A 21,260-nucleotide genomic window follows, 5' to 3' on the forward strand; every position below is an offset into this window, starting at 1 on the left:
AATATTTAATACAAGGAATTAGTCGATATATGTGATAATTGGGGGCGATATAAAAAGAAGTGCACTAAAACGACGTGTCGCACGCGCCCTCATTTGTAACGGCACGTTTTGGCTATGTTAAATTAAACTAAACTTTAAAACACACTTTTACTTTAATCATTTTTAATTTCTCTTTTAAATTATTAATTTGCAACAATTTTTGGTACTTGAGAATTTTTAATTTTGTATTTATTTAGTTGTGAAAGTTTATAATTTTGAACGAATTTAGACTTTTAGTATGTAATCTTAAATGTGTAACAATTTAAGATATATTTGAAATAAGATTTTTGGGTGAAAACCAATAAAATTAGTTTTTTTTGGAGTGTATTTTAAATCATTTTTATAAAAATTAAATAAAAATAATTTTAATAAAGAAAAATTGTCAAAATGTTAAATTTGACAAAATACTTATAGTAAAACTTTAGATTCTATTAATGATAAATATTGATAGATATTGATATGTTTCTATCAATCATATTGATAGATAGTAATAGAAGCTTATCAGTATCTACCGTTGATAGAATCTAAAATTTTATTATATGTTGTTAATATTTTAGTTTATTTTACTATATTTAAAAGTTGTCTCTTTTAAATAAATATTGTTTTCTCGAGTCATTTCAAATAGATTCTTGGTCTCCAACATAAACAAAATTATCGAAAGTTAATGTCAATTTTTACGATTATATATCTAGACATTGTATTTTATAAAAATATTAAATCTCCAATTAGTTTATCGATTTATTTATAAAAGAGATCTCAGTAAAATTTTTCACTCATTTTTACATTAAATCATTACAAATTTTAGAGTTTACTGATAAAATTGTTTCATAGTAAGATGTAAAATTTTGGATCTCAATTATTAGAAGTTTAGTATTTAGGGACTAAATTTCGTTATAAACTAAGGTTGAACTAAATTATATCTTCCTAATTTTTAACCTAAAATAAATTATTTCTTGAGACATTTTCAAACATCCTTTGACTGATTGCATTTGTACTCACTCACTTTATCAAATTATATATATATAGTAATTTATTTTGGGTAATGGAAAACCCAAAGAAATCAGAAAAGTTTGAATTGGTTTGGTCAAAATAATGAATCCTATTTGTTAGTTTTAATTTTTAATTTACTATGGGTTCTAAGATTTCTTATTTGATTTGATTTTTTTTTTTTTTATAGTCTCTTTGGTCCGTAGTATGTGACATTAGTGTGGTGCTTTTTTTCTAACATATTTTATTTAATGCCTAAGTTGGGAATAAGCATATAAAGTAGTGTAAAGCCTCATATAATTAAGTTTTCATAATTCGATATAATATAAAATTTACCTCCACGCATAAAATTAAAATTTTGAATCAACCAGTAGTTTACGATGATATTAAATTAAGTGATCTAGCTAGGGAGGTTATGTATTCAAAAGCTTTTGCATTGTTATTTTTTCCAAATCAAAATTGATTTTCTACTTTTTTTTTTATGTTTTTCATATATCAAGCTCACGAGTGAAGGGAGATCGTTGAATGATATAATGATTAAATTCGTCTTCACCCACAAATTTAAGTTGTTGGGTTCATCAGTGATTTAAGAATTCAATAATTTATTATTGGCATTAATCGTCAAATATATCTGTAGGTATTCGTTTTGACTTAGAGTCTTCATCTCTTATTAGAGGGCAACCTTTCTAAACCTCGCCCTGATTATCGTGGAATTAACGAGACAATTTTTCTTTCTTTTTGAAGCATACAATTTTTGTGGGCCTATTCTCTATGGATTAGTCGAGATTACTAATCCTATGACAATTTCGTATACGTAATATAATTCATTCATTGAAAAAAAATATTTTTTTTCTTACCAAATACGTCGTACATGTTTTCAATAAAAAAAATTGCAAAGATGGAAAATCAAATCAAACCTTCAACCTAAAGAGGAAGATTGTATGACGATTAACATTGAGTTAAGGTGATAAAACCTAGACCTAGAGATGAAGAGTTTCTGTCTAAAGAAAATGCACAGCATAAAAAAAGAAGACATTAGCATAAAGATATAAACTTGCTAAGAGATTAGAGATTCAACGCTAAGTTATCGTCTCGCCTCGGAGGGAAAGAAGATGAGAATTTGTGATATAGAGTAAAATAAATATAATATTATTTGTGGATGAGATAAGGTATTATTAATTGGTTGAATTTGTCAAAAGAAAAATAATTTATGTTTTTGGAAGAAAGAAAAAAAAGGAATTTTGAACATTGGGTGTTATTGTTTGTTTAATGAAAGTCAAATGTGGTCCGTTCGTGAGGAAGAATTCAGATGCCGGCAGAAATATCACAATTCATTCCCCTTTTTCTTTCTAAGTTCCCATCATCAACTTCCAAAGTTTCCTTTTTTTCATCATATTATCTTTTTAATTGGATAAAATTATAGCTCAAGTATGTAGCAAGGGTTGCTCTACGAAAGGCCTAAAAAATATTAAGAAGCGGGAAAAAAGTCATAGCCTCAGATTCTAGGTTGCTTGGTCGAGTTGTGCTCTATTCCCAAACTTACACGTGACGGCGAAGGGGGATTATGAATAACCGTAATCGGCGACTCAAAATATGAAGAGTAAGTTATCTTAAAAGAGAATTCTAAGCTTAATTTTGTGTCTTGGCTAAAACATATACTCTCTTTACTAACAATTTATAGTATAAATTGGGGTGGGGGATTCGAATCATAGATCTTTTGGGCTTTAACATGCATCAATGTTCGTTGAACTAAGCGCATGTTGACACTCACAATACTAACTTAGTATCAAAGTGTAGTATTAGATTTGGCACTCTACACTGGTGCAAATGGATCTCTATATAAGCTCAAAAAAACAATGATGAAAAACATGTGCAAGATCCTATCCCTAGATATATTTTTTTCAAATTGTCAATTAATCTCTAATTTAATTATCGAATTCTTAAAATAATATTTAGTTAGTTATCTAAAAATTATTTTGTTACTTTTAAGGAAAGTCTGAGGCAACTAAATTGATTATATCTTAGTGTGTGAGTTATAATAATATGTAATTCGATTGTATTTTACATGGTCACGTAACTATATTTCATATGGATTAAGTAATATGATGTAATTATATTTTACAGGTTAAAATTACAATATTTTTTATGATCATATTTAAATATTCAAAAGTGTAGCATATATTTTGAGGTTGTATAGATTTTTAACATTTTTTTTGTTTGAATTTTGGGTACGAAGGTTAATTAACCATGGTTTTTTTTATTTATTCTAGTTTTAGTCTGAGTTCATCCGAAACGTCTCGAATTATATCAAAACAAAATATAATTGAGTCAAACTCATTTTTACTTTTAGAACGTGTAAATTTAAAAGCTTACCGATATATTTTATTAAAAAAAAGTAAATCCTTTTCAACATTTTTATTAACTCAGAGATGTAAAAGTTGAAATTTCATGTAAATATTTCAAATAAATATGAACTTTTAGTCTTTTATAAACTAAAAGGTATTTTAGTTTTTTTATGGAAAATTGTAAAAAAAAATATTTACATTTTTAAAAAAGTCAAGTATAATTAATTCTATGAAGTAGTTTTTGCCTACATAAATAATTTATGGGGTCTTTTAAAAAATATAACAAAACAGCAAAATATTTACACCGTACAAAACAATTCTGAAAACGAAAAAAAAAAAAAAAAAAAACTCACATGTCCACCATAGAAAATACCAAAAATGCCCCGTCAACCACGCCGTCAACAATGTGCGCGCAATATATATGGTACAAGATCGTTTAGATTTAGTTATTGTTTGGTACAAGATCGTTTAGATTTACTTATTGTTTGGTACACGATCGTTTAGATTTACTTATTGTTTGGTACACGATCGTTTAGATTTGGTCGTTTAGATCTAAGAAGTTAAATCATTATTCATCCAAACATTTAATTGTTATCATTTTGCAGATTAGAGGTGTAATCGATTAAGCTCGACTTAAGCTCACTCCATTACTCAAGATGGGACATAAGCTTTGGGATTTCATATTGCTTTGAGTATTTTAGGTAAGGGGGTTGCCTATCTTAGTTATTTAGAAAATAGAGAAAAAATGAAACGTAATAAAGTATTTTCTTCACGAACACTAAGGATTTATAGACATTAACAAAAATCAAATCAAATCTTACTTTAAAGTCCACACGTGAGAAGATTGTTAGTGATATATTTTAAATTTTAATACTTGAATTTTCAGTTGAAATTTTATTCAATATAATTATTTTGGTAAAGATTAATTTCATATATTTCTATAATATAACATATATGTGTTTTAGTCTCTAACAATTCAATATTTTCTAAAACAAATAATTAGTTTATATGATTTCACCATTTTGAACTTAGTTATTAATATTTTAACAATTCTTTTCTATGAAATTTTAATTTTTAGATATATAACCATGTTAGATAATATTAATATGTTTGTTTAATAAATATATAAAAGAAGAAAAAATCAATGTTACACAGACAATTATGAAAAGAAAGTGAAAGTTTAAAATTACCTCCAAAATTAAATGTAAATTTAATTATTTATTTATTTAAGAAAAATTAATTATTAGCAATTTCAATTTTGAGAGTTTAGATTAGGTTTCTATTTATTTTATTTTTATAACATGCATTTGTATCTGTGAAATTATAATCAAATTATGAGAGTATGTCTAAATACTTCTTTTTTTTTTTATCTTTTGTAAAATTAGTAATTCAAATGAATAAAAGGATTTTTTTTGAAAAATATAACAAAAAAAGTAAGATATTTATACTTTATAGAATAATTTTAAAAATGAAAAAAAGCTAACAGACCCACGCTAGAAAATACAAAAAATGCTCCGTCAACAACGCGCGTAATATATTTGGTAAAAGATTGTTAAGATTTTGCTATTGTTTGATACACGATCATTTAGATTTGGTCGTATAGATTTGGATCCAAATCTAAACGATTTATTTTTCAATTCTATTGATTAATTTGGTTACACTATCATTTAATTTTGTTGCACGATCGTTTAAATTTTGTTACACTATTGTTTAAATTTGATCGACTTTTTTTTAAATTTGGTACACGATCGTTTAGATTTGGCTAAACGATTTTTTTTTAATTCTTTTGGAACACAATCTGTTTATATTTGTCTACACTATTGTTTATTTTTTTTACACGACCGTTTACATTTGACTACTCAAATTTAAACGATTTTTTTTCAAGATTCTTTAGACACGATCTTTTAGATTTTGCTATTTTTTGTACACGATCGTTTAGATTTGGTTACGCAAATTTAAACGACATAAAAAAATAAGAGGAAAAGAAGAAAGATGATAGAAAGAAATTACAGTGAAAAAAAAAAGGGAAAAGAAGAAAGACAGTTGAAAGAAATCGCAGCGGAAGAAAAAAAAATAGGAAAAGAAGAAAGACGATAAAAAAAATAGCAGCGAAGAGAAAAGAAAGACGAAGGGGGCAAACTGGCAAACCTGAAATATTTAAAAAATGGCTAATTTCATAAGTTTTGTTCCACGAACCGTAAATACTTTAGTGGTTTGTTATATTTATGAAAATTAACCAGGAATAAATTTGAACTAAAAAAGAGGAGAATTCTATTGAAAATGGGAAGTAAAAAATTGATGAGCAAATTACAATAAAAACGTTCTATTATAAGTCACCAAAAAGATGTATTTCTCAACTCGAGAAGATTACATCTATGATGTATGTATTTGGACGGCAATTCATGCATGTTACTTTGAAATTATCCTAACTCTCTTTGAATTGTCTTGCCTACGCTTCAATTACATATACATATCACTTTTGTAGTACACCTGGATTGTTATACTACATTTCTACTGAACGCCACGACTATGTAGATAAATTGTTTTGAAGAATTTTCTGAAAAGATAAGGCTTGATTGAATCGAAAAAATGAAGGCATTAATTAAAACAAAAGAAGAGTTATCTCAATCCACTTAATCGAGAAAAGTGGATAACTAATCAAATCGATATTGTTATATTAAACTTAACTTATTCTCTATCTACCACCAAAGGAGTCTCCACCTTTGTTTAGTCTCTATCATATGGTTTAATTTTGCTTCTTTTTTAATTTATATTTATCACAATAATTAATCATTTGCTTCCAAAATCATTTTAAAAACATTAGTTGTATTTGAATTCATAATATTTTCTTAGTTAACATTTTTCTCAATTTAAATATAAATATTTAATTTAGTAACATTAGTATGTGATAGTGAGGATAGTGTTTAGTATTATTTATTAACGATTTGATTTAAAATACGATTAATGCATAGCATAATTGGAAGTAAACAAAATTTAGTACACTTTTGTCTAAAACTATTGGCTTTCTAAATAGTATAGATAATTGTAAAATTTTAAGATCTTATTCGTTGACTATTTTATTTTTATTTCTTTGATATTTAAAATTACTCTCTTTCTCTACGTTATTTTACATATTTGTCGGGTAAAATAGTTAAATTATTAGTAATACTTAATGAATCTGTTGTTGCATTTCGGTCTTCAATGTAGAAAATCGTCTAAATCCGACAAATAGTGGTGAAAGAAACGAGGCAGCAATTGAACGGATTGTTAAAGGAACAAAGACTGCAAAATAGAAAATGAATTAGTGAAAGGCTGAGTCGCGGAACACGCTCTCTTTAAGACGTTTCGCGACTCTGCTTTCAATCGTGCAAACAGAATTATGTCTCATCGTCCGCATGATAAAACAACCCTTTTTCGTCAGTTAGTTTTGCACAGAAACTAATTGGAACCGAAACCCTAAAAAAAGAATAGCTCGAAAAACTTTTAAGAGAATGGGAATTCAAGAAAAGAATGTTTTTGTTGTGTGTTGAGAATGAGAGTGAGGATTCTATTTATAGTGGTAGAAGATCAGTAACGATCAAAAGAATTTAATCGTAAAACGTTACAAATTTGTTATAATAAAACTTTTAACGATCAAAAATTAATTCTGTAAGGTTTAACGGTCAAAAAATTAATTTTATAACAACTATCAATAAATTTTTCATCAGGTAGAATCTTCCCTTAAAAAAAAAAAGACTTAAGAAGTAGAAAACAAATAATTAAAAAGAGTTAAAAATAAACTTAACATTTATAAGCTAATTTTAAAAGTAAAATGATTTAGAAAAGGGTTTTACAAAATGAAGAAATAATATAAAATTTATATGCGAAGAACACAAAAAGAGAAGTCGGCAAGAAAAGTACAAAGCCACGTGGCCCACATGCCTCTTTCCTTAATTTTACAAAAGACGTTAAAAATAAGAAATATTTTTTCAAATTACCTAATTTTTTTATTATATTTCACAAATTTCCTAAATTTTTAATTATTATGTTCCATAAGAAAAGGTTATATTTTAAAACAATTTAAACCTTCATATAATTATTTAAAAGTAATAATTTTTTCTTTAATTATCAACGATGTAATTTTCTTAATTATTAATATATTATATATTTTTTTATTTAGCAATGTAAATATTTATTACCATTAGAATGATTTAAATATAATATAAATTATTATTTATATGATAATAATATTTTTAATTATTTTACGAAAATAATATTTTCAATTTCATGTCCAACCAAAAGTTATTTTCTCATGATTATCAATTTCGACGCCGACATTCTTATCCGATTTCTATTATTAAAAAAATTGTTCTTTCTTCTTTCCTCACGATTTGCTTCTTGTGATACGGTTAGTCTTTTTTTTGTTTCGTTTCTTATATTATTTATTTTTCTGTTTCGTAACATATATTTTTTCCTTCAAAAATTTATTCTTTATTCTTTCCTTTTCGTAACATATATTTTTTTTCTTCAAAAATTCGTTCTTACTTCTTCTGTTTCGTAGCATATATTCCGGTAATGTTCCTCCTATATGCTACTGAATAATACATTTATGTTTTGTGATTTGTTACATATATACTACTTCATATATTCAATAAAAAAAAATTCTCATGCTCTGTAATTTTTTCTTACTCAATTTATATACTACTACAGATATTCAATAATTACGACACGTTCTGATCATGTTATTCATATTTTTGTTTAGTAAAATTCTTTTGAATAATATATACATTTATATACTACTGTTTAATCTACATCTATTATGTGATTTATCAGATATATACATCTTATTCATATTTATGTTCTATAATTTGTTACATATATACTACTGCATATATTCAATAATACATAAATTGTAGTTGAATTTCATCATATATCACTGCATACACAAATGATGTTATCAGTATATACATCTATATATATACAATAACAGGTAGTTAGTGACACATATAGTTCAGTTTTTTTCCTTCATGTTTCGTATCGTTTTCTTTAATTTTTTCTCTCTTTGATTTCTTACATATATGCTACTGCATAATACGTTTATGTTCTGTGATTTGTTATAAGTATAATACTACATATATTCAATAATACAAAAATTGAAGTTGTCATCCTCCCACCGAAAGTAAAACGTTCAGTTGGTCGACTAAAGAAGACTATAATTCATTTTAAAATTGAGTTCAAGAGACACTTTAAATGTGGTTGTTGTTGACGTGTTGGCCATAATCAAAAGATATGCAAGTTTTCTTTATTGAATTAGTTTTTTTCTTCTTATTATTAGACTTTTTAGTATGTTGTTTCAGAATTTTATTTGAAATATTCATATTTCAGTTTTTAGTTCAATTATTTTATTTCCATATTTTTCCATAAACTTCTAACGTACTATTAAAGTTACTCAATTTGTTATATTTAATATACTAGTATTCATACATAATCACTATTGTTTCAAACATAACTTATTATCTTTTACATATAATATGAATATTTTAAATAAAATACATAAACCAATTTAACAAATTGAAAACTAAAACACAATCTTTCATTTATAAAATATACGATGTATTGTTTCAATTTAAACTATTAATTGTTTTTTTTTTTTTTTTGCATAAAATGAAAAAAAATGGCTTTATTTGTCTTTTAAGATAAAAATTGAAAAATAATTAATTGTTTGAAAAAGAAACAATTTTAGTTCGGTCCAAGCATGGTTTCTCAATTTAGTTTCCAAATTTCAAAATATTAAGATTTAATTTTTTTTTTTAAAGCAAATTTGATTATTGAGTTTCAATGATTTATATTCCTCAATCATGATTTACTAAGTACATACTTTGAGCCAATAGTTTTCATGTCTATTAGTTAATTTAGTACAATTAAGAAAAGAATAGTTAACTAAGTTTCAATATTTCTAATCACTTAATTTTGAATTTTCTATATATTAAAAGAAAGAAATAAATAAAAAAAAAAACAAAAAGAAACTAACACTAATTTTGCAGATAGTTTTCACATTTTTGTCAAGTACCTCATTTTAGTCGTCCATTGGGTTAAAGCCCACTGTTCCTGAGCCCAATAATTAGCATCGGCCCAACACTCGGTTTTCCAAAAAAGCCTAACAAGAATAGAAGGCCCAGAGAAAGCCCATTATTTAGGAGTGACTCGCCAAATGCCAGGCTACTCAATATCAAAATCGGTCTTCCGTCGTTGAATCCTCAAAGAAATCGGAACCGAACGACAGAAATGATTATACCTCCGATTGAATCAAGCAGGGAATTCGCTTCACTTTAATCTGCACCATCAGTGTTATCCTCTTCATTTTGATCATTAAGGTAATTTCCTACATTCTCGAAGAAATTTACATTGTGCCCTAGTTTTTTTTTTTTTTTTTTTTATTAGTTCATACAACTCTTCAAAGAATTATTTCGATAATAAATCCTAATCTGCCTATGATTTCTGCACTGAACTGTTTGAATTTGTGATTATGAATGATTGGTTTTGGCATAGGAAAGAGAAATCGCGATGGTCTTCTCCCATGATTTACGTGAATTTATTCTTCGAGCAAGAGTGTTGAAACTGTATAGACAGGGTTTAAGAACAGCTCGGAAAGCACCTGTTGATGGTCGAGGTAAAGCTTTGTTTAATGGGATTTTATGATGACTTTGTGTTGTGGTTGTGGAAATTTCATGAATTGGATTTGATGATACTGGAACAGATGAATTGAGGCATATGATGAGAGAAGAAATGGAGAAGAACAGAAAGTGTAATGATAGACAGAAAATAAGATTTTTGTTGAGCGAAGGAATAGAGAGATTGAAGCAATTAGATGAGATGTTGGATATGCAAGGCCATTAACTAGAGATCTTTCTTTTCTTTCTTTTTTTTATTAATTTTGATTATTGGGAGTTAAGTTTTTCTCCAATCATTTTGGAGTGTCTCATAGAAAGGAATGTTGTTTTAGGGGAAGGATATGAGTTTGGTTAAGGGCTTATCTTCAAGTTATTGTAATCAAATTGTGATTAAGGTACAAAGGAGTTATTAATTCCATTTCCCACATTATTTGTATCAGTTTGATTTTTATGTTAGGTTTTGAAATAAGAAACTGAAATCATCTAAAATTGAGATGAATATGTGGGATTATTGACTGAGACCCAAAAATTTCACCAGTGTTACGAAATATTGAACCTACCATTCCTTGTCTGTAAAGATGATTTCTAAAATTGATTAATACTCCTAACTTAAACTAATCATTTGATTTTTTTTGGTTCTTTTTAAAACTGGACTTAAAAATGTTCCTTTGCATAAATTGGCTGTCAAATTTTAGTGCTTTTAAAACCAAACCAAGGTCAAAATTTGAAAGCTAAACAAATTTAATTTTTAAAACTACATTTTTCTATATGGAATTTGGGTAATGATGGATTATTTTTAGTTGCAAAATATGGAAATCATGGTAATTAAATTAAACAAAATGTACTTTTTATACCTTACGGGTTTAAATGTATTTAGATGATATTATTGTGGAGGAAAAACACATACTCAAAAATTGATAATCTGAGGATAAGCAATAATAAAACAATTTAAAAGGGTAATTAATTATCCATTACAATAACCATTTGTAATTAATCATCCATTATAATTTGATCATACTGAATCTTCAAAATTTGCCCCTACAAAAAATCATAGGCTGCTAACAAATTCTAGTATATTCTCGGTACCTTTTGCTTTCTGATTTTGATTTTGCTGTAGAGATCTCTCGTAGAACAGACTAGTGGCTTCAACCCAATTCCTCACTTCTTGTTTAGGATCTTCTCAAATCTGAAACCGGCTCAATGATCCAAAGAAATACGAGATGCCTCTGTCTGTAGATTGATTCATATCAGTAACACCGTTTTCAACTACTATAACTTCTGATCTCGAAGCTTTTGCGATTGCGAATACAAATTTGAAAGTAAAAGAAGCCAGTTATTCTACAGGTTCCTTGAGGCAAACCCTCTCTCAACCATCTTATCCACCAATTCCTCGTGCTTCTTCAACTGTCCTGCCTCTCTTAGCTGTTCCAAAACCATCTTATACAAAGACATGCTGGGTTTTAGGTTTTTCTCTTCGATCATTTCCCTGAAGAACTTGTAAGCATTGTTCCAATGCCCCATCCCACAATATAATGTTATCAGTTCTCGGTATGTATTAACGTTAGGCTCAACTTCTTCCTCGTCCATCTCCTTCTTCAACTTGAAAATCATGTCAGCAGATTTCGGTACAGCAAACATTCGCATCAAGATATTGTATGTCGCTGTATTTGGCTTACATCCTACATCCTTCATCCTAGCAAACATCCGATGTGCACCATTTACATCTTGCGACTTTGCGATACACCTGAATATAGGGTTGAAAGACGACGCATCTGGGGTGCAACCATTCTTAATCATTGAGTTGAGGACTTTTATAGCCTCTCCAAGATTCTCATCCTTGCAATGAGTCTCGATGAGGAAGTTATAAGTAATTAAGTCAGCAGCACAACGCAATCTCCTCATTTGGTTATAAACTTGCAGCACCTTCTCTGTTCTACCAGCTCTCACATGAACTCTTATAAGATTGTTAAATGTAACTGAATTTGGATTGCAACCAGCATTAAGCATCTCAGCGAAAACATCATGGGCACGAGTAATTTGACCAGATCTACACAATGCATCAATCACAATGCTATAAGTATAAACATTAGGGCTAATACCTGCCATCTTCATCTCTTTAAATACCCTTTCAGCCTCTGAGATATCACCTGCTCGACACCATCCATGAACTAAGCTAGTGTACACAACAACATCAGGTTCGAATTTATGTTTTAGATTATCAAAAAATGATTGGGCTTCAACTGCCCTTCTCTTCTTGCACAGAATGCTGATAACAATGGAGAAAGCAACGGTGTCAGCAGTACAGCCATACTCCTCCATGCGATTAAATGCATGAACTGCCTCCGCCGCCAATCCAGCTCTCACATACCGCCGCACAAGAATCGAGAAAGTTTCGACAGTAATTTCTACATTTCTAGCTTTCATCAAATCAATCAAATACCAAGCTAATCCGAATTGTCTTACCTTACCGGCTAGGTCAATCATCTCGTTGTATGGCTGTGTAGAGTGCTCGAAACCCTCTCCCGCCGTCACCCAGTTGAAGAACGCGAGGGCTGGAAGAAAAGGGATGCCATGACGGACGGCACCGGATTTCTCGATGACGTAACGAACGACGGCCGGAGAGACGGAATGGGGAGCTGAGATTTGGGATAGGTCGTTAGAAAGAGAGGAAATAGTGAAATTAGGGGATGGTGGAGTTGAATCGGGACTGGGATTTCTTCGATAGTATTCCTTGATTAGAGCGTGGAATTTTTCGGAAACCTGGATTTGGTCAGGCGAGAGGACAGGATTTGAGGGATTTTGAGGTGAATCGCTGGCGAGCTCGTCTTGAAGGGGAGAGTCAGAAATTGAAGGAGAGAATGAGAAGGAACGGTGATTCTGAATACGGTGGGAGAGAGATGATAGAAAGGGAGGAAGATTAAGCTTGGATTTGATCAAAGCCATGAATGGAATCTTCTGGTAGATGAAGTTTTGGTCAGCTCCGGTAGCAGAGACGAAGGTTTTTGGAGGGTTTAGTTTAGTGGAATTCACACCACTGGCGCTGCCCTAATACAAAATTTGGTTAAAAGTAAATTTTTCAAACCCTTAAATAAATTAAAATTTTATTTCGTCTCTCCCAAATAAATTAAAATGTTGGTTAATTTTTCAAAACATTTACGGTCCTAACAAACTCAAGTAGCCGATGAAGTCGGCCATTTCTTGAATTTGCTACTCAATTCTTCTTCTTCTTCTTTACCATATTCTTCCTTCTCTTCTTCTTCTTTCTCCTATATTTCTTTCTTAAATCATCCTTATTCTTGTATGATTATTATTATTCTTTTTCGTTATACATATGCTATTATTATCTTTATTCTCAATCCATATTATCTTTTGTTATTTGGTTATTTGGTTCAAAATCGTGTATCAAATATAAAAGATTTTGCTACATGATCTTGAACCAAGTCCGTTTATATCTTAACACACAATCGTCTAGATATTGTTACACGTTCGTGTACCAAATCCGTATACTAAATATAAAAGATCTTAGTACACAGTGTTTAAACAAAAACCATTTAAATCTTGGTACGCCCTCGTTTAGATATTGGTATAAGATCATCTACCGATAGTACAAGGTTGTGTACCAAATATAAAAGATCTTGGTACATGATCATAAATCAATATCGTTTAGATTTTGTGCTTGATCGTATATTATTTCCTACAACGATACACGATTGTGTATGACCGATTAATTACGTGTATGACTGGTTACTTTGGTATTTCTAAGTGTGTGTTTGGTATTTACGGTTGTGAGTTTTTCGATTTTCAAAATTATTCTGTATAAACATTTTTTTAACGGTTTGTTATATTTTTAAAAAAATCCCCTAAAATGTTCGTCATCATTATTTATTCCAAAAATTGTGCACTTTCCTTGTTAGGTTTCAATTTTTTATTTTTTTCTCAAACATAATTTTTTTAAATTAATATTTCATTATATCTTATTTTAAATAATTTTTATGCTTAACCCCAACTTTTCTTATATAAACACTTCAAATTTTCAAATTTTATTGTTAATATCTATTGATTAATTAAAAGTTAAATTTTCAATCTTTAAGGTTTTATAAATCCTTATAAATAATTTCTACTTTCAAAGATAACCATGATAGACAACTTATGATGATTTTATTAGACTATAAAGATGAATTCTAACTTTTAAACATATGGATTAATTTAAGACTTTCTCTAACTTCTGTAATCTTAACCAATTCTGTACAAATAATACAGGATCGTACATTGACAAATAGAAAACCTCTTTAGTATAATGTACATTATTGACTTTGTATTCTCTATATGTATATATATATATATATATATATATATATATATATATATATATATATATAGTTACACTTGCAATATATCCATAAATTTCATATCTATGCACAACAAACTTTAACTTTTTCCTTTTCTCTTTTTACAAGCAGTAATCTGTAATCTAGTTCATCTTTGCATCCACTGTCCCTTTTGTCATCATGTTTACAAACTCGTCGTAATTGATTTTTCCATCCTGAAAGAGAAATTTTACGAAAAGGGTTTGAATCTTTCAAGTTGCTAATCAATCAGAGATATTGCAAGAATATTCAGCTGTCAAAATCAGAGAAAAGAACAGTACTCCATCGATATCGACATCGTTGATAATTTCATCTATGGTATCTTCATCTCCGATGCCATACTGACTCATGGCTTGTTTGAGCTCATCTCTTGTAATTAATCTGAAAATTCAGCAACAAAGACAAAGTATCAGTAGCATAATTTTGTCGATCAATCAGCTTTCCAATGCAAGTGCTTATAAAATACTGCATTACGAACCCGCTTCCATCTATGTCAAAGAATTGGAAGGCCTTGTACATGTTTTCTTCTTTGTCGAGCCTATGTCGATGCATCGTTGCAGTAATAAACTCGTCATAATCAATCGTCCCATTTCTGTTGACATCAGCCTGACAAAAGTAGAGAAGGAAAAGCATTGCAATGCTTGAACATGCACAACCAGTTGGGAAATTAAAAGAGGGGATAAGGGAAATTTTCACTTCTTACTGCATCCATTAGTTGCTTTATTTCGTGTTCGGAAAGCCTTGAACCGAGCCTGGACAAACCTGTTTTCAGTTCATCAAATGTGATGGTACCACTTCTATCAGTATCAATGTTCGTGAACATTTGTTTCAGACCCTTCAATTCTTCTTCAGAAAGGTTTTCTGCCATTACCTACAAACAAACATTCAACATTCAGTCGATTTTCATATCAGTTGAGTGAAATTTATCCATTCCTAAGTTGTACCCGTAATTGTCATATTTTAAGTTATTTACTATTTTTATCTAGGGTTTAAAGAAGTGTGTTATATAACGTTTCTAACCTAAGGGTGTCTTCGGCCTGTTGTATGAATTATTCTCAATAATGATAAACTTTTCTCCTTCTAACTTGTGGACATAATTAAAACAATGTTCCTATTGTTTATATGTTTCAGCTTATCTTTATTTGTCGATTTTACAAAAGTTTGGGGGAAATGTAAAGTATGTGAAATTACCTTGAGAGCAAGTTGCTTAAACTTGTTCATTGCTCTGAACTGTCTCATCCTAATGAGAACAGCGCTATCAATGGGCTTGGTAGAGGCCTCACCCTCAATCTTCAACCAAGGATGTTCTGATCCATCAAAGACAGAAGTAGAATGAAAAAAGGGTTGATGGAATGAAAATATTTTATGTTATCATTATGTTCGTTGAATTAACTAAGAATAGGAATCAAATGAATTGGGGCGTCCATGAATTTTAGGAACAATGGAGAATGACATTCTATCACTTTTAAGAACAGATTGAACTTGTGACATGTACCCAAACATTGAAAAAAATGAGAAGTGGTTTTTGTTTTCAATCAAGATCTTTAAAAACTAGGGAAGTAGGCTTACTTACCAAGTGCTTCGGCAGCGGTGATCCGCTTCTTCGGGTTCCTCGTCAACATTTTCGAGACAAGATCCTTGGCAGAAGAGGATATGGAAGGCCATGGAGCATCTTCCATTTTTAAGATGCCTTTCTGAACTTCTTTTAATATGTCGTCCTCAGTCTCTGACCCGAATTCAAACATCAAAATCATTAGGAGAAAATGTCAGACACAAAGACATCAAGGCTAGTTTTTCCAACACTAAGCAAAGCCAACTCCATCTCATCTAATCTCAAGAGCAGAATAATGAAGTGTTTTAAGATTAAACTTGTTAGCTCTGTTTCGTTTTCAGAATAAATACTCATTTTTTGAGCATATACAATTCATCTATGAATTAACAACGATTTTAATATCTATACTAAGGTGATTTTCAGAAATCAAATAGTTATCATATAGAGCTTAAGAAGATTCAACTCACACGTAAAGGTAGAACTATGTTAAGAGTGACGTAATTCACTTACTTCCCCAAAAGGGAGGCTCCCCACACAAGAGAATATAGAGAATAACTCCAGCACTCCACATGTCGATCTCCTTCCCATAATTTCGCTGCAAAACCTCAGGAGCAATATAGTATGCACTTCCAACCATGTCCCTGTATACTTTGCCTGAGAAATCGAATTTTTCTTGTGTTATATCTCGTGAATGTGGACTATTCTGCCTTTTATTTAGTAATTTCTTAAGTTAGGACAACATATGAGGTAAAAGAATTTGAATACCTTTGGTTTAGGTTTGATTTATGTTTAGTTTTGGATAAACTTTGGGTTAAAAGATGTATAGAAAATTTTAGGAACTTTTTATTTAAAATTTTTTTTGCGGACCTTACTGTTCCTTAATTCGTTTTAATCCAAACATGTATTAGTAAATAAGGTAACGATAATCATTCCAAAAGTTGGTTGTTTGAGCTCATCATGCAATTATTAAACTCGAAAAAAAAAATAACGAAAAGTAACTCTATATATCATATAACCTCGACTAAAAATACAAGAAAAATAATTCATATCTCATATGTCAACTTATTGAATATTGATATAGAGCATTCATGAAAGTTTAGGAATAAAAAATATAACATTTAAGCTTTATTTTGCAACTATTTAGTTTTTAATTTTGAAAATTAAGCCTACACCTTTTTCACCTCTAAATTTCTTATTTCCTATCTACCCTATAATCATTTTCAAAAACCAAACAAACTTTTGAAAACTTAAAAAAAAAAAAAAACAAAGTAGTTTTTAAATTGAGTTGTTTTCAAATATAACAAAATATTTACAACATAGCAAAGTTTCAAAACTAATCGATGTCAATCATCTATAGATTTTGAAATTTTCCTATATCATATTTTATGATTTTATCAGTCATCAACTCAAAATATTAAATTTACTTGATTTCTTGGATCAATATGACTTTTAATCACGAATGAGCTCAAAAAAAAAACAACTGAATTTGAACCTCACAAACAAATTTAATATTATATTTTTTTTAACACCATTATTAGAACAAAAAAGAGAATTTAGCTAAATTAAGGGGTTGACCGGGGTTTTTCTTCGTTGACTTGGTGAACAGTGATTTTCAACGTACCCCTTATGGCTTAATAAGTTAATACACATTCCAATCCATGTTTAAGAGCTCTCACTTCAAGTTCATACTTAAAACACATACACAGTACTTCATAACAATTTCAGCTAACAAGCAAAAGAAATGCATATAAAACAGTGAATTGAGACATGAAATTGATGACTAACCTTCTTCAATGAAAACAGAGAGTCCAAAATCAGTCGCCTTAATCGGCGAATCCTCATCTTGACTAACCATCAAGAAATTCTCAGGCTTCAAATCTCTATGCATAACCCCCATAAAATGACAAGCTTGAACCACATTCAAAATCTGCTTACAAATCGACGCCGCTTCTCTTTCCGAGTAACTCTTCTTCTTAATAATCCGATCAAAAAGCTCTCCTCCAGAACAAAGCTCCATAACCAGATGCAAATTCCTCTTATCTTCGTAAGCCCCTTTAAACTCCACAATATTGGGTTGCCCAGTCAAATGTTGCAAAATCAAAATCTCCCTTTTAACATCTTCAATATCCTTCGGATTCACCATTTTTCTCCTGGAAATCGTCTTGCAAGCGTATTTACGGCCCGTGGATTTCTCGGTACAGAGATAAGTAATCCCAAACTGACCTCGACCCAGTTCCTTGTGGAGTTCGTAGAGTGTGGTTATGTTGATGTAAGGACGGCCGGTGATTGGACCGATCTGCGACGGCGGAACGGACTTGTAAGAAGGAATCTGTTGCGGTTTCGACGGTGGTGGTGGGTTTTGAGATTGAGGTTTGATTTGGGGATTTGGTGTGTCAGAGCCATTGTTGAAGGAATCGATTGGAATGTCGCGGGTTCTGGTGAAGCAGAGACCCATGGAGAAACCCTTTTGATTGTTGTTGTTGTTGTTGTTGATATGATGAAATGGGGTTTTAAGAAAAGAGATTCGAAGGGGAAGGGAGGAAGAAGATGATTGTAAAGCTTTTTGGTTGTTGTTGTTGTTGTTACTTTATTCTGTGCTTTGCTTTGGGATATGGGTTGGTGTTCAGCATCATTCTCTTCCACTTTTTGTTGTTTTGCCGAAAACAAAGAAATGGGTTATTACGAAATTACTACAGAGAAAGAGAAGAAGAAGAAGAAGAAGAAGAAGAAGAAGAAGAAGAAGAAGAAGAAGAATGGATTTCTTTTGAAGAATCGAAACCAAATTTGAGGATAGTTTCTGTCAAAGGTGGTGATGGTGTTTGTTTTTGTGTTTATGCGTTTTTCTGTGCTTCAACTTTCGCTCCAAGTTTTCCCAATTTCAACCCAACTCACGTGCTTTTTCCTTTTTATTTTCCTCTTCTTAATTGTAAACTTTTGTTATGCAATAATAATATCTCATCATTTAAGATATTAAGTTTAATAGATCCCATCTTCATGTATTTGTAAAAAAATTTGTGAAAAATATTCTAAAATAAAAAGTTTAAAACTTTGACATAAAAATATTAATACATAGAGTAAAATAAAGTAAAATACTTATAAATTATTACAAAATTTTGGATTCTATCTCTATCTCTGATAGAAATTATAAACTATTATCAATATCATTCCTAAAAGCTATTAATATATATTAGTGATAGAATTTGAAATTTTCTATATTTTTTCAAATTTATCATTTTTTATAATTCTTCTATTAATTTTATATCATATACGTTAACACACCGAAATAAACAAAAATGAATTGATTTATTTGTAAATATAACAAAGTTTTACCTTCTACGTAATAGACTCTATCTAAGTCTATTATCAAAAGAAATTAAACTTTTGTTATATTTGCATATATTTTAAAAAAATATATATCATTTAAACTAATTTTGATGTTTTACTTATTTTTTTGTTTAATAATTTTTTTTACGTATTCACGATGTAAATAATTAGTAAGTCGTAATAAAATTATTATTCTTTCACAAATTAGACTAACAACTTCACTTCTTGGACTCAATATTCTTTAGCAAACATATCTTTAAAAATTAGTCTACTTTATAACCAAAAAAATAATTACTTTCCAATTATAATATAAATGTTACAAAACTACTAAATAGAAAATTTTAGAATTGAGACTTGAAATAAATGTGATGACAACTTAAAATAATGAAATGAAGTAATTTACATTTTCTTTTTTGTCATCTTATTTCATATCTCAATTTTCGTCTAAAATTAGAAAAAAAAAACATATACTTATATAGTATTTTTGAAACATTTATGAAATTAAAGAGTATTGTTGTTATTTTTTTACGCAAATGACAAAGTTCAAAAGTATTTTCATTGTTTAGCCTAAAAAATAGTTTGATATATATGGTTTTAAAAGATTCTCTATAGTCTCTTTTTGGAGAAATTTCCTACGCCTCGATAGTATGGAAAAAAAACTCATACATCTGCTTTACGTGTACACGCTTTCAAAAAGTTTATGTTTTTTGAAAATTTTGTATATAAAATTCAAATGCAAAAGGTTATATTACAAGTTTAGTATATGAAATCTTTATACTTCTATCTATAAGACGTTACCACTTTCACTTTCGTGTTTACTTTTATTTTGGTTTTAATTTGAATCTAGTTTCTATTTAGTTCATAAGTTTTAGAATGTTATACATTTATTCCTTAAAATTGTTCGTTTGGTTTCAATTTAAGTTTCAATTTAATTCTTAAGTTTTAAAATGTTACAATTGTACCCTCAATATGTGTATTTTGTTTCAACTCAGTCCCTAGGTTAATAATGTACATTTTTAATTTTAATTTTCTCTAAATACTCATTTGTCAGTTACTCGCGTCAATATGTATATCAATATATTTAAATAATTATGAAGTGGGGTTTTAAATTTAATTTTAATAGTGATTAAAAATAATGAAACGTGATTGGTTATAATTGTTTTTAAATTGTTTAAAATAATTAACATGCACCAAAGATAGAAATTAAAATTAGCATTTAGTGAAAAAAAAAAAAGAAAGTTAAAAATACAGGTCTTGAAATCTATAGACCAGATCGAAATAAATTTAAGATGTCAAAGATAAAATTGTAACATTTTGAAACTTACCGGCTAAATTGAAACCAAACCCAAAAACTATTTACCTTCGAGAGATGATAATGGATGTCTTATATACTTAATTGTGCTTGAATGTACGACGCTCTTAGTAAATCTAGGTCACACTTAACCAAACTGTGATGAAAAATGGTGTAATTGAAATGAGACTCCATTGACCAATGAATCATAATAAGGTTTGAATTGCAAACAAATTGGATTGTTTCTATCCGGTTTACTTAAAACTATGAACCTAGCACATTTTACTCTTATCGTTACCACTAGCACTACTAATTGTCTGTAGTAGTAATGGTTATAGTAACGATAACAATAAGTGTGATAAATTCATAATTTTCATATTGTTAGAGTTACAATAACTATCACGATAACAATAAATAAAGTGGTAAAGATAGCAGGTCTCGCCTATTTTTTTTTACTACAATATTTCTCAATCATATTATAAGAAAGTAGACCCACATCCGATTACAATTACACAAAAAGAAGAAGGTAAATGACAACAAAACTAATCACTCGGGGTCCAATTTTTAGACTACCATCGATGAATTACTTTCCAACGGGTGTAAATTAGGTGGCCTTGGTTGTTAATATATTTCAAGGTGTTTAAGGCTCTAAGTTTGGTTATTATAGCCGGTGGGTTATAACAAACAATTTTATCGTTGGTTAAA

General features: G+C 29.3%; 3 protein-coding genes across 4 annotated transcripts; 1 reads left to right on the plus strand and 2 right to left on the minus strand.

Moving 5' to 3' along the window:
• The first annotated feature begins 9,561 nt into the window (after nt 1-9,561).
• LOC103503854 (uncharacterized) lies at nt 9,562-10,460 on the plus strand. Of its 2 annotated transcripts, none has more exons than XM_008468233.3 (3): nt 9,562-9,724; nt 9,900-10,020; nt 10,108-10,460. In XM_008468233.3, the coding sequence occupies exons 2-3, from the start codon at nt 9,915-9,917 to the stop codon at nt 10,245-10,247; spliced, it is 246 nt and encodes an 81-aa protein (XP_008466455.2). In that variant the 5' UTR covers nt 9,562-9,724; nt 9,900-9,914; the 3' UTR covers nt 10,248-10,460. The 2 variants fall into 2 exon arrangements, with proteins under 2 accessions (XP_008466455.2, XP_008466456.2); XM_008468234.3 differs by having other exon boundaries at nt 9,566-9,724; nt 9,905-10,020.
• Nucleotides 10,461-10,950: 490 nt separating this feature from the next.
• On the minus strand, nt 10,951-13,080 carry LOC103503855 (pentatricopeptide repeat-containing protein At1g20300, mitochondrial). The gene has a single exon (XM_008468235.3). It carries the CDS (start codon nt 12,962-12,964, stop codon nt 11,360-11,362), a length of 1,605 nt encoding a protein of 534 aa, XP_008466457.2. The 5' UTR covers nt 12,965-13,080; the 3' UTR covers nt 10,951-11,359.
• A 1,077-nt stretch (nt 13,081-14,157) lies between these two features.
• LOC103503857 (calcium-dependent protein kinase 29) lies at nt 14,158-18,842 on the minus strand. Its single transcript, XM_008468239.3, has 8 exons — nt 17,726-18,842; nt 16,451-16,594; nt 15,962-16,114; nt 15,580-15,695; nt 15,092-15,259; nt 14,867-14,994; nt 14,670-14,769; nt 14,158-14,564 (listed from the first exon to the last, which is right to left on the minus strand). Exons 1-8 carry the CDS (start codon nt 18,393-18,395, stop codon nt 14,493-14,495), a joined length of 1,551 nt encoding a protein of 516 aa, XP_008466461.2. The 5' UTR covers nt 18,396-18,842; the 3' UTR covers nt 14,158-14,492.
• Nucleotides 18,843-21,260: the final 2,418 nt, after the last annotated feature.

This window comes from Cucumis melo, chromosome 4 (genome assembly GCF_025177605.1).
Source record: "Cucumis melo cultivar AY chromosome 4, USDA_Cmelo_AY_1.0, whole genome shotgun sequence".
Classification (NCBI taxonomy): domain Eukaryota; kingdom Viridiplantae; phylum Streptophyta; class Magnoliopsida; order Cucurbitales; family Cucurbitaceae; genus Cucumis; species Cucumis melo.

What these genes read in the sequence shown, in the direction of transcription:
- LOC103503854 (XM_008468233.3), top strand. Translation starts at nt 9,915, where the DNA reads ATGGTCTTCTCCCATGATTTACGTGAATTTATTCTTCGAGCAAGAGTG. An exon ending in AGCACCTGTTGATGGTCGAG is followed by an intron (nt 10,021 to 10,107) that starts GTAAAGCTTTGT and finishes ATACTGGAACAG; the next exon opens with ATGAATTGAGGCATATGATG.
- LOC103503855 (XM_008468235.3), bottom strand. Translation starts at nt 12,964, where the DNA reads ATGGCTTTGATCAAATCCAAGCTTAATCTTCCTCCCTTTCTATCATCT.
- LOC103503857 (XM_008468239.3), bottom strand. Translation starts at nt 18,395, where the DNA reads ATGGGTCTCTGCTTCACCAGAACCCGCGACATTCCAATCGATTCCTTC. An exon ending in CACCGCTGCCGAAGCACTTG is followed by an intron (nt 15,696 to 15,961) that starts GTAAGTAAGCCT and finishes TTGATGGATCAG; the next exon opens with AACATCCTTGGTTGAAGATT. An exon ending in TTAAGCAACTTGCTCTCAAG is followed by an intron (nt 15,260 to 15,579) that starts GTAATTTCACAT and finishes GTTTGTTTGTAG; the next exon opens with GTAATGGCAGAAAACCTTTC.